Here is a 16,443-nt window from a genome sequence, read left to right on the forward strand (position 1 = left end):
TTTTCTTAAGAGTCCCAATTCTGTGTAAGTTGCTGTGGAATCAATATTGCCTCGTGGCTTTTCAATGAAAGATGATCATTTAGAAGATTCCATAAATTTGCTGATCGCGTGTTGTAAATTACCTATTTGGTGGTACGATTTTAGGGCCTATTCGACATAAAATTAACACAAAAACTGTAAATGATATATCAAATTATTATAAAATATACGATTGAATACTATGAAAATATACTTGCAGATTATTTGACTCAGCGTTCGACGTGCTGGCAATCGTGTCTCGGACGACAAAGGGACGAGTGATATCCACGATATAGCTGAGATGCCTGCCGATATTGGCAACAGTGTATAGAGGAGACATATGTATAATAGTAGATGAACATGCATCTATTAACTATTTGAAATAGTATCGGTATGGTAGTGCGCGTTTCATATTTTATTAAAAATAACCTCAATTGTACAGGAAAAAGTGCCGACATACAATTATTTATTCCAAAAACGAATGAAAATGTTTTTACGCCTATGAGCAAGCGTAGCTTACGAATTTTCGTGATGAAAAATAAAAAATATATACGCGTCGACGAGTACAAATATAAATTAAATTTGAATGTTTTTGCAGTGATAAATATCAACAAGGAAACACAATTTAGTTCATCGATCATTAACGTTATACTTACCATACTGGACTATGTAAGCGTATCAGATAAGCAATACGTTTAGACTTACTGCCCTGCCTACGTAAGAAGAGATAGGTAGGCAGTCAGAGACAATGATCAGAACTGAGAGATTTTATTGTATGGCAGAACAAAATTACCGACAGGAGATTGTCCTTAATTTATAATATATGTATAATAAAAAATTTCTTCTAGGGATATTTTATGTCCATCATTTATATTTCAGCAGTATCCACAGTATTATTTCAAAAATCATGATAACGGTGCACAACATAATTCCGGACAAGTAAAGCACAAATATTGACTGCAGTTGTTTCAATGTTAACTTTTGCATTTTCACGTCATTTCCATGCCTGTTATGGGGAATAATATTGCTTATTTTACTATTCCACGAGTCCATTAATCCAAATTCCAGCATGCCTCTCATAATACGATTTAATTCGTGAGTCACTGCGGAACCTTTCCAAACAAATGCTACTGCATGGTACGATAGAATACATTCGTCGAACGAATAGAAATGCACGTCTTTGCCGGATAAGGTTAAATTCCGCTTATAGTACTCCATGGTGGAAAGGTGTCTGATATAGGCTAAATCTTTTTTATGCTTAATCCTATCCAGTGCACTTGCAACGTCAGGGACAATTTCGTAATTCCTTATCAGACAAGGTACAAGGGGACTTTCGTCCTGCTGATTTTGTAAAATAGACAGGATACTTTTAGTCCCTCCGGTGGTCAAGCCTGATCGAACAATATCTTCGTTGTTCTTTATCAGCTGGACATTATTCCTCACGGTCAATATGGAGGCTAAAGACGTCCTGTACGCCACTGTCAGTACAATTGCGTAAAAAACATAAGATATACAGTAGATCTTTCCTGGCCGATCAGGTGGTACACGGTGAAGTGGAATTCCAAAGGTGGAGCATATTATGTCTGATGCGACACCAATATAGGTATGTCTTTTTATGTTATCTGAAAATGAAGAATGTCAAAATATTGGATAATATATGTATAATATATGTGATGGTACTATCTTACTTGGATTGATTCTAGGTATGTTATAGATGAAGACGCAACTGAATGTAATTAACAACACGACGGCGATCCATAAATATATACCAAATTCTGAATACAGGATATCTTCTGTGGAAGTTGTTATCATTGGAGTTGTCCACACTATACACTGATAACTGTAACTTATTGTGAAATCGCTGTATTTCTGCCTGGTCACAGTTGGCCGCAATTGTCCAAACGCTATGAGAGACTTTTTATTTGCAATTTCACCAAGCAGACCAACAATGGTATTATTCACTACGCCTTCCCAGTCCCGTATCTTAGGATACTTAACTAAAGCAGTGAAATTGAGTTCTTCGGCAAATGTTAAAATTAAATTTCCCTCAGGACCACCTGAAAATAGGACATTGTGAATAGGAGGTTTTGTCTAATTCTTTCTTCAATTTGTCGAACGTTTAGTATGTAGTTTACCTAAAACCTCTAGCGTGCCATCAGGATTCTCATGAAAGTTGATGGTATCTTCCAAGGGCATCGTCGAAATAGGGACTGGACACTTGTTAAAATTTCGCGGAAAATGGTCATCATAATAATACGTTTTAAGTCCCTTATCAGAAGCCCAAGCATATGAAACTCTTACCTTCGTCTTGCAACTCTTTGTGAAAGGATACATTTGGAATGCTTTGAATACGTTGTTCGCCAGAAAGGTGATTGAGACGTTTTCAATAGAATTGTCATATGCTAAATCCAGGATGTTTCTTACTCCGTCTTTCAGTAGATTGTTCGTCGATAGGATTCGCACTTTGGTGTCGTAATTGCTCGGCAAATGATTGAATATCGTGGACAAGTAATCATAATCGATTTTGTCGATGAAGACAAAGACGCAGTTCTTGTTCGCATATTCCCGCGATTGAACCATAACCTTAGAATTGGTGCCGACGAAACAAGGTCTGCTCTTAAATAAGGGTGTAGCAGCCCTCAGAAGTTGATTTTTCGGAGTAATGATGCCCATTTGTCTGCTGGGACAGTTCTGCATCAAAAGGCTCTCAGCGTCCATCAGGAATTTCTCAAAGAGTCGTTCCTTCTCATTCCGTTCCAGACCCCAGCTCAGTTTTCTAAGATCTCCCGTTACCACTTTATATAAGTTTAAAAATATAATAACACGAGTAAAACCATGAAGCAAGATCATCCTTGCTTTTTAGAACTGTTCAATCACTTTATAATAATGTATTTATTGTCAGCAAGTTGCAAAGAGCGAAAATCAACTAGCACCACGATGAGCGTTTTAATCGGATTCCTTATAAGAATGTTTCCGTCATTTATCGAAGGTGCTCGATATTCTCGAATGAGTTATAATATAATTCATGGACAGACGCAATAAGAATGCCAGTTGACAATTAAATACGACAAAAATTAAAATATTCAAAGACTTCGTCTTTTCTCCCTGGAGTTTAATCGGTTTATTGAGACAGCGACTAAAGCAAGAATGACGTCACTATCCAAACGAGTGTCACAGTGCAAATGCTTCGACCACTGGAAGTGTTTAACAAGTAAAGTTCAGAGTGAATGGTGCTACAATTTTATACAAATAGGAATTACAAAAAGGAAATACAGTTTGCCTAAAGAGGGCATGCTTTTATGCAAATTACATGATATTACTGCACATTAGATTATGTCTACAGCTGTTTTTGGAGTACAAAAGGTGAAAAATAGAAAATCCGTATAATTTATACTTATCGTTAGTATGTTACTTTCGACGAAATATCAATATGTTATTGGGACAGCTTTATTGCCTAAACGTATTTGCTTTCCGGTAAATTTTTCCGTAATTCAGCATAATGTATTTACACGTACGAAATTGTAAAGTTCTTTTCACTATATTGATTGCAGTGAATTTTACGATTGAGTTTTAATGTAATTACTTCGCATTGCAAATCAAAATTGTAATTTTTAATAGAATAGCAAAGATGGGATGTGCAATGTGGACAGAACACTTTTGCCTGGAATAGTATTTTTTTTTATTGATCCGTTAACGGAGGATCGATCGTCGACTGTGTATTCATGTAAAGTAACTGACCTATCGAGAGATTCCACAGGACTTCGTAAGAAATATGTTGCCGTGGGTTTTAATCATGATACGAGTTATGCACTATTTTTGCTGTTATGAGTACAGCCTTAGGTAAAAATTCTGTTGAAACAATATTTTGACAGAAAGTGCGATTAATTTTGCTGCCCTCCTACGTAGTAGGAAACGACATAGAAGTCAAATATTTCTCTTTTATATAATAGAAATGATTCGCAACTAAGTAAACCGATTACTCGACTCTTGGTCTAAATAAATATCGATGAATTTTTCTAATAGTGCATTATAGGTACTCGAAAAGACATTTTTTCAACATAAAATTGTCGCTCGGTCGATTGTACTACGTTACGAGTCGCGAAATACCTGATATTAAATTACTTGTAATCTTAATTTTTATATTTCGACAGTAAAGAAAATATCAATTCCAATATGAAAGTAACCATGGACAGTGTTATACCCGATAAATAAAGCGTAAAGATTGATCGCAGTTGCGTCAATTTGATTTCTTGTATTGTTACATCAATCTCATGTGCTTTTTGGACATCGACGTTATTACTTTCTCTGTTCCACAAATCGATAAATCCCGCTTGTCGCAATCTTCCAATAATAAAATTTAATTCGGTAGTCAAGACGGAACCCTTACTGACGAGAACTACTTTATGATACGATACAATGCAATGGGCAAAGGTATGAAAATAAACCTCTTCTCCAGACAAAATTAATTTCCGTTTAAAGTATTGCGTCTCTGTAAAATCTCTCACGAAGGCAAAATCCTTTTTACATTTAATCCTTTTAAGCGCGGACACAGTGTCTACAATATGTTCATAATTATCTACCAGATACGATACGTAGGGATATTCTTCCAGTTGCAACTCTAACATAGACAATGTACTGTTACTTCCTCCTGGAATTATTCCTAATCGAACAATGTCTTCGACGCTCTGTATAAGCTGGACATTATTCCTCACGGTCAATATGGAGGCTAAAGACGTCCTGTACGCTACTGTTAGTACCATTGCGTAAAAAATATAAGATAGGCAGTAGATCTTTCCTGGTTGATCAGCTGGTACACGATGAAGTGGAATTCCAAGGGTGGAGCATATCACGTCTAATGCGACACCAATATAGGTCTGTCTTGTCCTGTTATCTGAAAATGAAGAACGTCAAAATATTCGATAGCATATGTATAATGTACGTGATGGGACTATCTTACTTGGATTGATTCTAGGTATGTTGTAGATGAAGACGAAGCTGAATGCAATTGAGAATAGAACGGCGATCCACAGATACACTTTAAATTCTGAGTAGAGGACATCTTCCTTGAAAACTGTTATCAACGGTGTCGTCCAAGTTACACAGCCTTGATCGTAACTCAATGTAAAGTCACTGTATGCGTGTTTCCCTAAATTTGGTAACATTTGCCCGATGGCTATCACGGATTTTCTATTTGCGATATCACCCAGCAGACCAATAACTGTGTTATTTATTTCACCCTCCCACTCTTGTATATCAGGATATTTAACTGCCGCAGTGAAGTTAAGTGTCTCGGCGAATGTTAAAATTAAATTTCCTTCGGGGCCACCTGTAAATTATATCATTATTAACATGAAATTTTCTTATTGTTAACTGTTATCCGTTATGTTGTCAATGCTGATTATTTATCTTACCCAAAATATCCAGGGTACCGTCCGGATTCTCATGTACGGTAATAGTGCTCTTCAAAGACAACGTTGAAATAGGAATTGAACACTTATTCAAATTTCTGGGGGAATCGTCATCGTAATAATACGTTTTTAGTCCCTTGTCGGGACCCCAAATGTATGATAGTCTTATCTCTCTCATGCAATTCCTTGTATAAGGAAATACTTTGAAAGCTTTCAAGTCGTTGTTTTGCAAGAATATAATTGTCACGTTTTCCATTAGCCCGTAACTCGCCAAACTGAAAATATTCTTCATTTCGTCTTCTGATATATCAATCGTCGACACCATATGAATTTTGGTATTGTAATCGCTCGGCAAATAGCTGAGTATCGAGTAATCGTAATAAATTTTATAGCTAAACAGAAAGACGCAGTTCTCGTTTGCATATTCACGCGACTGAACTATAACCTTAGAATTGGTACCAACAAAATAAGGTCTGCCCCTGAAAATTGGTGTTGCAGCTCTCAGAAGTTGATTGTTCGGAGCAATGATGGTCACGTGTCTGCTGGGGCAGTCCTGCATCAAATAGTTCTCAACGTCCAGGAAGAACTTCTCCAAGACTCGTTCCGGCTGATTCTGCTTCAGATCACAGCTAAGTTTTTTAAGATCTCCCGTTACCACTTTATATAAGTTCAAAAATATAATAATACAAGTAAAATATCCATGCGAGAACATGCTTGACTTCTGCTACTGGTCTGCCACCTTTTCTTCCTGGTTTCTCAATTCACTCTGTCAGTTATATCGGAATACCTTAAAAGAGTTTATCTATATCGTATATATACCATATGAGTCATGACGAATACAGAACATGCAAATCCTATTAGAATAATTGTTGACGTTTGAACAGGACAAGAGTCGAAATATTTGAAGAACACTTCTTTTCCCTTCGCGAGATTCAATCCGTTTTATTATTAAATCCAGAATAACATGAATGTCATTGCTGTCAACTCGAGTGTCAATACTGATGGTTGAACAGGTGGTCGCCTTTAACAAATAGAACCCAGGATCGGATGTGCAATTTTACATTTAAAGACGAGTACAGTAAACCAATATCCGTAGGATGGAACGTGGGAATGCATATTGCTTTAATGTCAAGAGCTTTTATTTCAATGGTACGTTATTATTGTATAAAGATGTAAGGTACAATAGGCAATTTTTACTATCCATTATTATTGAAATTGGTTAATTCACAGCTTCAAGGGACTGGAGAGTATAACCTAACCTCAACATGGAATATCGTTATTTATTAGAATGTAATAATACATTCCGGTGCAACGGCAATGTATATTTTTCCAAGTTGCACCTCTTCTTTCCTTGTGTCTGAAGGTAAGATAAGAATTATGTATGTGTCGATGGTCTATTGATCATCGTACTATTGTTTATAACAATTTTAATTCGAGAAAACTTGACAAATATTGTTCTACTTTCCCGAGACGTGATGAACAGAAACAACAAGTGCGTGGCACACGTTCAATGGTCGTACAGGACTTTGCCACCAGATGGCACTAAACATTATTTTTCCTATTCGTCAAGAAGATGAATTTCTTAATTAATTCTCGTAAGATTAGAAAATATTTTATATCAAGGTAGTTGAGTCGATAACTATAGTAGTGCTGGGCTTAGCAGTAAGGTGCCATAGGTTGTCAGCCGTCACCAAATGATGTGCGAGCGAGACGCACGAAGTTTCCATGAGAGGGAATTCAAAGGGAATTGCAATTTCCTTGGTAAATTGATTCGATTGAGTCTTCGCTTAAATCTGTGAAATTTACCCGTAAAAATGACACCGTACATTGGATTTGTCTTATGATTTGATACATCTAAAAAAGTCTCTCCCTCAAAGTCATCGATCCAGCACGTGTACTGTAGTACCTCTGAGATGTAGATACACATACTGAGGCTATGACATCAGGTCCTCTCGCTGCTATCACGCTATACGCTCTCGTTGTGTCGAACTCAACCGGTGGCCATATTCGATCGCTTGCCAAATGCATTTGACAGATCAATAAAAAAAAGTATTATTTTCACATAACAGAAAAAGCATGTAAGTCACCCAGGGACAAATGCACTTGCGGTAATAAAGGATCGTAAAAGTTATACTGATGTTTCCCAGGAAGTGAATATACCAACCTACCATCTCTTGCCCTTCGTGTCACGAAAAACGGCGCAAGCACGTACCAGCCCTCAGTAAATTCATGCCAGTTGCACAAAACTTGTTAGGCTTTGTGCATACAGTCTTCCCTGTTTTTATGTTTATATGTTTCTAATGTGACTCGTTATGGGTATTTTTAAAATCAATATTACACATTCGATTCTGAGCTCCGTCATCTGTGACCAGTGGCACCAGAACTGCACCAGTTGTGTTGATGGTGATAAACACTCGCCTTCTCATAGTAAAGCCTGATAGGATTTCATGAAGACGAAAGGAAGACGTTTTCAAATATTTGAGTTACTGGCATAATCTAAAGTTAACTATTGCTCTTAAATCATCTGTTTATCCTGTACTTATCGTTGCTCGTGTAAAATTCGGTCAATTTTCTGATATAAACAACCGAAGTTCTTTGACATATTTGAACGAGGCAGACATCCTGAATTATAAACCCAGACATAGTAGTGGTAGATAAATTGTGAAAATCAAGCAGGATGTCGCCCGACTGTTTCATATGGGTTACATTATTTCTAAATTTGTACACGGTGGTAACGGGAGATCTTAGAAAACAGAGCTCGGGTCTGGAACGGATGGAGGAGGAACGTCTCTTGGAAAAGTTCCTGATGGACGCTGAGAGCTACTTGATGCAGAACTGCCCCAGCAGACAAACGAGCATCATTGCTCCAAAGAATCAACTTCTGAGAGTTGCTACACCCCTTTTCAAGGGCAGACCTTGTTTCGTCGGCAACAATTCTAAGTTTATGGTTACATCGCGGGAATATGCGAACAAGAACTGTGTCTTCGTTTTCATCGATAGAATCGATTACGATTACTTGTCGACGATATTGAACCACTTGCCGAGTGATTACAACACCAAAGTGCGAATCCTGTCAACAAACAATCTACTAAAAGACGAAGTAAGGAAGATCCTGGATTTGGTACACGACAACTCAATTGAAAACGTCACAGTCGCCTTCCTAGAGAACAACGTATTCAAAGCGTTCCAAATGTACCCTATTACGAGAATTGCAAGAGGAAGGTACCTGCAGTACGCTTGGGTTTCTGACAAGGGACTTAAAACATATTATTATAATGAGTTGATCATTTCCTTCGAAATTTGGGAGGACGTCATGAACGTTCATAAGAATTGGAACGGAACTCTTACTGTTTTGGGTAGGACACAAAGTAAGCGTACACTACATGAAAGAGAATATGCAGGAAAGTTTCGTACTAACAATCATATGATTCCAGCTGGCGTCGATGGAAATTTAATTCTAAGATTTGCTAAAAATTTGAATTTCAGTGCTGCTGTCAAATATCCTGAGATACGAGTTCGGGAGAAGGTAGTGAATAACACTATTGCTGATTTAGTGCATAACGTCGGGATGGATGTAATTAAGTTTAGTCTTATGGCTCCGTATTTGCTATGATGACTTTCCTTCGCTTTTTTATCCAGTTGTAGCCGCAATACTGGGTTCTCAGACGAGCAGAAAGAACAAGAAATATAATAACGCTAGTCACTTTGATCACTGCAACGTCAGAGATGTTAAGCTCTTTTTGAATTCGCAATGTTATCCCTACGGAAATCTGAGTCTTGACATCGATCATAATCAGTTTGCTGTGCTGTATGAGATGTATGCAAACTGTCAAGCTACCTACTATGGCAAGGATCCTGAACCTTTGCTGAAGAAGAATGAATTTCTCGAGTACGCTCCATTAATCGTTATCAATTGCTCCAAACAAAACGAGTCCCTAAAATTTGGACCTGTCGATATTCATCTGGAATCTGAGGGGGAAGCCAATTTCTCTGCCGATGCATCGGCATTCTCCCTGATCCTGTACGATCCTATAGTTGAATACAGCCCGATCAGTGGTGGAGTGAAAAAATGGGTATAAAGAGGCTGCAATTGTCTCACCCTGCGCAGTTCATCAAAATGGAATTCATCGTAGATGTACAAGGTTTCAAGAAACCCTGGAACGAGTTTGTCCTGAAGAAACTATCCATAATTGGACTCGGCAGCAATTTTTTCGAGCCTGCAACGTTTCTGTTTCAACCACCTTGTCGATGGAAATGCTTACCCGCCAAGTACAAGAGTATGAATTTGTGGTTCGAACGCAATTTTCATGGGATCTCTTGGACCTCCGCCGATGCACCTTACAATCACGTTAAGAAAATTCTTCGAGTCATTCTGCAAGATGCCTCCAGGATCTATGTGAAAGGACTGGAAAAAGATCTGGTTGGGAGCTTTTATAGAGCGATCGGAACACATCGCGGTCCTAGGAGATCTAGGGTACCCTTCGTTGTAAAACCTGCACAAAAACTTATTCATCTGCTGTTCACACCATCATGCTTCTCATTTCCAATGTTCGATGGCAAACTTTAAATTGTTAAGAAATTCGATGTTAGAGTGAAGAAGAAGAAGCATTTTTTGATAACGAATAAAGAGACAAAGATATTATAAGTTCTATATTTATTCAACTCGCATACATACTAGTATTAAGATCATACGTATACCTAAACGTTTACAAACATTGAAACTCAATCTAATTGTACTGTCCACCGAGGTAGCGCATCAGAAGCCGATCTTCGTCAGCAGCACGCATCATGTTTTGGAATAAATTGTTTAAGACTTTTGACATCCTCGCTGGTAGAAATGTTGAGAAGCTGTTTTCGTTATCAACGATTAATCTCATTCCATATTTTGTTTGGATCTTTCGAATACAACTAATCTTGTATTCCTTTTGAACCTCTAGCTCTGCCAACTTTTCAGTTGGACGACATGCGTCCAAACAACCCACTTTGTTAATTTTCGAGAAGTTCATTTTTCTTAATGGATCTTCAAACTTTTCACATGGTTATTAACGTCTCTCTTCGTTTCACTTCCTGAAAATGGAGCAGGATCACTTATTTTTTACCGACAATAATAATGCACTTGAAGGTTTGAATAAAATTATCGCTATAAATCATCGAAGGGCCTTTTATACAAAGGTTTCAAGGTTTTTCTGGAATTGTTTTGCATCGGTTCGAGCGATAAGACACCTATCCGAATTGCGCACTTTGAGCTCAAACTCTACATGAAAAAATTTCCGACGTGCATTCGAAAATGCACAAAGGGTCACTTATCTTCTGCGACCAATTCGATACCCTGAATAACAAGACCAAAACAGTGTCCGGCTGCCGCCTGAAGTCTCCATGGGAAGTGAGGGAGTCATCGAAAACTTCAGGACGGCGGCTGCCGTACGAAACCTGCACGACCTGCATGGAGACTTCCTGGAATCGAATGATTGACGAGAGCCGACAAATTTCCTAGAATCGATGCTGCATTCCGGAGGGCTGCATCCTCAATGCGCAAATTCTGCAAGATAACATTCAAGGTCATTTGGCTGTCAGCTGAAGGCTGCTGTCTGAAATCTACACGGGTCAGGGTGGGAAAAAGAGGGTTCATAGAAACTTCAACAAGCTCTTCCGGGGTGGGGGGCCAGGGGCTGCATCAAATCGTCGCGCGAGGGGACCGTCGGCTCTGGGAGTGATCCTCCGCAACTTAGCACGGACACGAACCATCGAAGCTTCTAGAATGTTCTAGAAGGTTCTCGATCCTGTGCGATTTTTAGAATCGCACGCAAAATTCTCGGAATGTGACGCAAAATTCCAGGAAACGAGCGAAAATTTTTGGAAAAGAGGGATCTTGATGACGCAACTTCCGGAAATTGGGGGCGCTCACGTTGCCAACTTAGCACGGACACTCACCTTCGAAAGCTCTCGAATATCGATAAATGTCGGTGCAGGAATCTGTATCCAGAACCAGCACAGCCATACTACTATTATCTAGCTTTAACATGCTTTTCGAGGTAATATTTTTCGCATTGTCCAAGAAGAAAAATTCGAAGTAAAACAATATAATATCGTAGTTGTATTGTAGTGCAAAGAATACTAACATCAGTCCTGCTGCGCAACACAAAATGAATAAATGTATCTATACTGTAGTATTTCATGTTGTAGTAGTAAAATAAAGCTTTCTGATCTTATTAGTGTGCACCCTAATAGGATGTACGTGTATGTTTCGTAATAGGCAGTAGATGGTGTATCGACTTAGTATCGTCATTTTGAGTCGACATTTCAATCACCAATTACAAATGGTCAATCGGTTTGGCGAATATAATGACTCTCCCTTAACAACAAATGTTTCTTTTTCAATCATCCTTTGTACCATACATTTATACACAATAGCAACTAAAATTCTGCTCTGCAGGTACTCCAAACCATCGTTTTCTACATACAATCACATACTCCTTTCCACAGTTGCGAAGTTTCAAGTTCCCTTAATTACGAATCCAAGTCCTTAATACTCGAATTCCAACAGTGATCCTTAAGAAATGTGCCTTCCAATCACGCAGAGATCATGCATCGGCGCAGTCATCACGAGAAGTCACCAAGAACTAATAATGTATAAAATGCAAATTTGTACAGTATCGAATCTAGGAATATGGCAATGAATCTGATAACAACTCCTATATTTTCCATTACGTTAATTGAGTTTCCTTTGTAGGTGTATATTAGAATGCTACAATTAAACAAGAGATGATCGCATTATATTCACACAATACATATCACATCTTGATATTCATTGACCACCCCACGTATTTTATACAGTGATAATATGAAGCCAGTCACAAAGATAAATATTCGATGGACAATGGAGAAGTTTATCACGGTTCAACAATAGACTTTTATCATCGCATAACGGTAAATGGATATCGTTAAGCGACAGAAGCATCCAAGCAAATATTGATTAATTTGAACGATAAATTATCGTAAAAAATATCTTGATCTTACCCAAAAAGCAAACATGCCAATCGACTATTATATTCCAATGTTGTAGCCTACGCTAATCTGTAATAATATTTTCCATTTACCAGATACCATTTACGAACCAGATAGCTGTACCCCAAACTCTATTTTTCTTTTGAATTTATTTCCATGAAATTTGTCTCACTTTCTTTATCACTTATGAGAGAATAGTACTAGTTGTAAGTAATAACAGCGCTGGCATGTGACATTCGCATTAACAGTGACTTCACTCGAACGTCAGTAGTTTTGGCAGTAAATTGAATAAATTTGGCGAAATCGAAAATAAGAAATCTTATAATATTACAATTATCGTCATATTCCAACGTCGATCATTAATCTGTTAATAATTGTATATAGTTTATTTGTCGCAGCTGATTCGCATTGCCTGTTGATTAACCCAAGTAATCAACAGCATACTACAAAACCATCGGGTAAAACAGAGACATAAAGATGGTTACCCAATTTTAGGAGTCGAGGATGATCTGGCTTCGATATTTTATTTGTATCCTTTTATTTTCATACTCTTATACGGTGTTGATACGAAATCCTGAGGTACTCAGTCGGGATCTGGAACGGAATGAGAAGGAACGACTCTTGGAGAAGTTCTTAATGGACGCTAATAGTCATTTGATGCAGAACTGCCCTAGCCGACAAACAAGCATCATCGCTCCAAAGGATCAGCTTCTAAGGGATGCGACCCAGATTTTCAAGAGCAGACCCTTCTTTGTCGGCACCAATTCTGAGGTTATCGTTCAATCGCTTGAATATGCAGAGGAGAACTGCGTCTTCGTCTTTGTCGATACAATCGATTACGATTACTTGTCAACAACATTTAGCCACCTACCGAGCAATTACGACACCAAAGTACACATCACATCGACAACCCATGTACCAGTCGATGAAGTAAATAATATCTTCAATTTGATGTATGAGAAATCATTTGAAAACGTCATATTTACTTTTCTGGATCACAACGTATTCAAAGCGTTCCAAGCGTTTTATTACACGACGCATTGCAGAAGAGAAATAAGAATATCATATGTTTGGCGTCACAACAGTGGACTTGAAAAGTACTATTACCATGACCATTATCCGCGAAATTTAAACAAGTGTTCAGTTCCTATTTCGACGCTGCCCACAAGGGACAGTATCACTATTCGTGAATATTCAAACGGCACTCTACGTATTTTAGGTATGATAAATAACGAAAGTACGATAAACCGACACAGCATTTGATATCCATAGGATATCCCAATTTGGCTGTCGATATCCACAGGATATTCAGCAGATATCCTCAATATGTAAATTGATGTCTATAAGATATCCAAAGTTTCCACTTGTGGATATTCTGCAATTTCTCTGGAAATCCATACATTTTTTAAGTACATATATTAGAAACAATAATGCATCTTAAATATAAAATTATTAGATAACAAGGTCATTAAGTAATTTGTTCTGCGTTGTCATATCTTTAAAAGAATGGAAGTAGTAACGAAAGAACCTTGCTTTCCAGTTTGGGTAACATCTTGTATGTCAAGTTCTACGTTTCATGTGACAGTTTCACTATTCGTTGGCACTAGCGGAATACTATCGGATTGACCAATAGTATAGCTTTGTGAGGTCCTTAATTGGTTACTCTCTAACCATTGATCATTTCCTATTCCGTGTTTCTGCGAGTGCCATGGAGCAGCACGTGTACGTACTAATTGATCTTATGTACTTAGTAATATACTTACTGAAAACTTTTACGGGGGACAGTCGTAGCCCAGTAGTTAAGATAGCAGCGGATTCACGAGCGGAAGGTTCGGGGTTCGCGCCCAGCCCCCAAAATAAAATATGACACACTACTAATGTTTTTGTGAGCTTTATATAATATTTTATTCATGAGACTCACTTTGTAGTATCAGGCTCAATGATTTTTCTATGCCAACAAAAAAAAAGCTTAAATATCCAAAAGTGGGAACTTTGGATATCCTAGGGATATCCATAGGATACTTATAACTGGATATAGATATCCAGTGGATATTCACTTTGGATATTGTGGATATCCTATGGATGTCCTATAGACATAAAATGCTGTGTGGGAAGCTTCATATTAAATACGATCTATTTCAAGGTGGTCTTGAAGGAAATTTAATATTAATGTTTGCCGAGAAACTCAATTTCACTGCTGCTGTTAAGTATCCTGAGATACGAGTGCGCTATGGTACAATGAATGATAATACTACCTTCGGGTTGGTGGGTGATATTGCAAATATAAAATCAAAGATAGCAATCGGAAAATTGATGTGGAGTGTGAAAAGACGTGCACTTAGCGACGCCACGGCAAGTTATAATCACGAGTGTGTAGTGTGGACGATTCCGATTATAACTGCTGCTTCCACGGGAGGTGTCCTTTATTCGGAATTCCACGAGTATCCGTGGGCCGCCATTCTGATGTCTATTATATTCAGCTGCTTCTTTATCCATAGTATATCTAGAATTACATCAGGTAAGAGATCCACATACATATTACACATACATAATCGATCTTTTTTAAATTTTTATTGTTTGCAGGTGACCGCGAAAAAAAAACCTTTATCGAAGTCACATTAGACGTAATATGCTCCACCCTTGGAATTCCACTTCACCGTGTACCGGGTATTCAACCAGCAAAAATCTATTACTTTTTATATATCTTTTACGCAATGGTAGTGACAGTCGCGTACAGGACGTCTTTGGCCTCCATATTGGTCGTGAGGAATAACGTGCAGCTTATAAAGAGCGTCGAAGATATTATTAGATTGGGGTTAATTCCAGGAGGAAACAACAATACGCTGTTCTTGTTAAAGGATCAACAAAAAGAAAATTCTTACATGTCTTATGTGATAAAGCATTATGAAGTTATTCCGGACCTTGCAGATGCACTGGATAGGATTAAGCAAAAAAAAGATTTGGCATATATCAAACACCTTTCGACACTCCAATATTACAAGCGAAATTTAACCTTATCCGGAGAAGAAATACATTTCGACTGGCTGGATTACTGCATTTTATCGTACCATTCTGTAGTTCTGGTTGTAAAGGGTTCAGCATTGACTAAAGAATTAAGTCGTATTATCATAAGATTGAAGGAGTCTGGATTTATCCAGTTATGGAATAGTGCAAATGGAAAGGTCGATACTCGAAATACGTATGTGATTAATACGAAAACAGAAAAGCTCACATTGCCACAACTGCAGTCAATATTTCTATTTTACATATCGGGCATAGTATTGTCCGTGGTGACTGTAATTTTGGAGATAATATTTCATACATTTTTCAGACAACGTCAAATGACACACTAATTGAATATTTAAATTACACTTTAAAGTTTATGTCATAACCACGCAGTACCTGCTGCTTGGAACGTACCTAATCATTTACAATATTTCGATAGATTTTTCTGTTGTACTAAAATTAAGCTTTCTGATTATGTAAGGATGGATGTTTATGTTTCTTAATCATTTAAAAGAGATATATCCAGTTAAAATCGTCATTTTGAATTAACAATTCGGCTATCAATTACAAGTGGTCAACCAATTATTGAACTAGATGAATTCTTCCTTAACAACAAATACATGTCTGTCATATAAGTAATGCTTGACTTTTTGCGTAATAACCACCAGTCGGTTACAAAAGAGACTGATTGTGAGACAAAAAACAGTTCCCGATTAGAGATTTTTTAGAGAGTAACTACAGACTCTGGATCCCATGATGTCCTGGTGACGCCGATCACAATCAAAATGCTGGAGTCTGACTCTCCCTGGAAATTTCTACAGACATTCGATATCGTATACTTACGGCGAACTGTGACTGATTACATAAGGTGTTCCGCCATGAAAAAAGTAACCATTGTCAGTAATTGAGTCTGTATCGTAAGATTGGAAAGTAATAACAAAAAGTTGTTCATGGTGAAACCTCATCGACAAATATACATCGTTTCCTATCTGTGATTTTTCTTTTG

The 16,443-nt window shown here is 37.7% G+C and overlaps 2 protein-coding genes across 2 annotated transcripts; one reads left to right on the forward strand and one right to left on the reverse strand.

Annotated features, from left to right (window-relative positions):
• Positions 1-4,019: 4,019 nt before the first annotated feature.
• On the reverse strand, positions 4,020-6,138 carry LOC112494029. The gene is made up of 3 exons (XM_025082788.1): positions 5,430-6,138; positions 4,976-5,344; positions 4,020-4,909 (listed from the first exon to the last, which is right to left on the reverse strand). Exons 1-3 carry the CDS (start codon positions 6,136-6,138, stop codon positions 4,149-4,151), a joined length of 1,839 nt encoding a protein of 612 aa, XP_024938556.1. The 3' UTR covers positions 4,020-4,148.
• Positions 6,139-12,935: 6,797 nt separating this feature from the next.
• On the forward strand, positions 12,936-16,381 carry LOC112494030. Its single transcript, XM_025082789.1, has 3 exons — positions 12,936-13,650; positions 14,575-14,949; positions 15,015-16,381. Exons 1-3 carry the CDS (start codon positions 12,936-12,938, stop codon positions 15,782-15,784), a joined length of 1,860 nt encoding a protein of 619 aa, XP_024938557.1. The 3' UTR covers positions 15,785-16,381.
• Positions 16,382-16,443: the final 62 nt, after the last annotated feature.

The sequence above is a fragment of the Cephus cinctus genome, unplaced genomic scaffold (genome assembly GCF_000341935.2).
Source record: "Cephus cinctus unplaced genomic scaffold, Ccin1 Ccin1_scaffold0227, whole genome shotgun sequence".
In the NCBI taxonomy this organism is placed as follows: Eukaryota; Metazoa; Arthropoda; class Insecta; order Hymenoptera; family Cephidae; genus Cephus; species Cephus cinctus.

Bases quoted from the DNA above. Each gene is read 5' to 3' on its own strand.
- LOC112494029 (XM_025082788.1), bottom strand. From the start codon at position 6,138: ATGTTCTCGCATGGATATTTTACTTGTATTATTATATTTTTGAACTTA. The intron at 5,345-5,429 runs GTAAGATAAATA...TATAATTTACAG, and splicing joins CGGTACCCTGGATATTTTGG to GTGGCCCCGAAGGAAATTTA. The intron at 4,910-4,975 runs GTAAGATAGTCC...CTTCATTTTCAG, and splicing joins CATACCTAGAATCAATCCAA to ATAACAGGACAAGACAGACC.
- LOC112494030 (XM_025082789.1), top strand. From the start codon at position 12,936: ATGATCTGGCTTCGATATTTTATTTGTATCCTTTTATTTTCATACTCT. The intron at 13,651-14,574 runs GTATGATAAATA...ATCTATTTCAAG, and splicing joins CGGCACTCTACGTATTTTAG to GTGGTCTTGAAGGAAATTTA. The intron at 14,950-15,014 runs GTAAGAGATCCA...TATTGTTTGCAG, and splicing joins TATATCTAGAATTACATCAG to GTGACCGCGAAAAAAAAACC.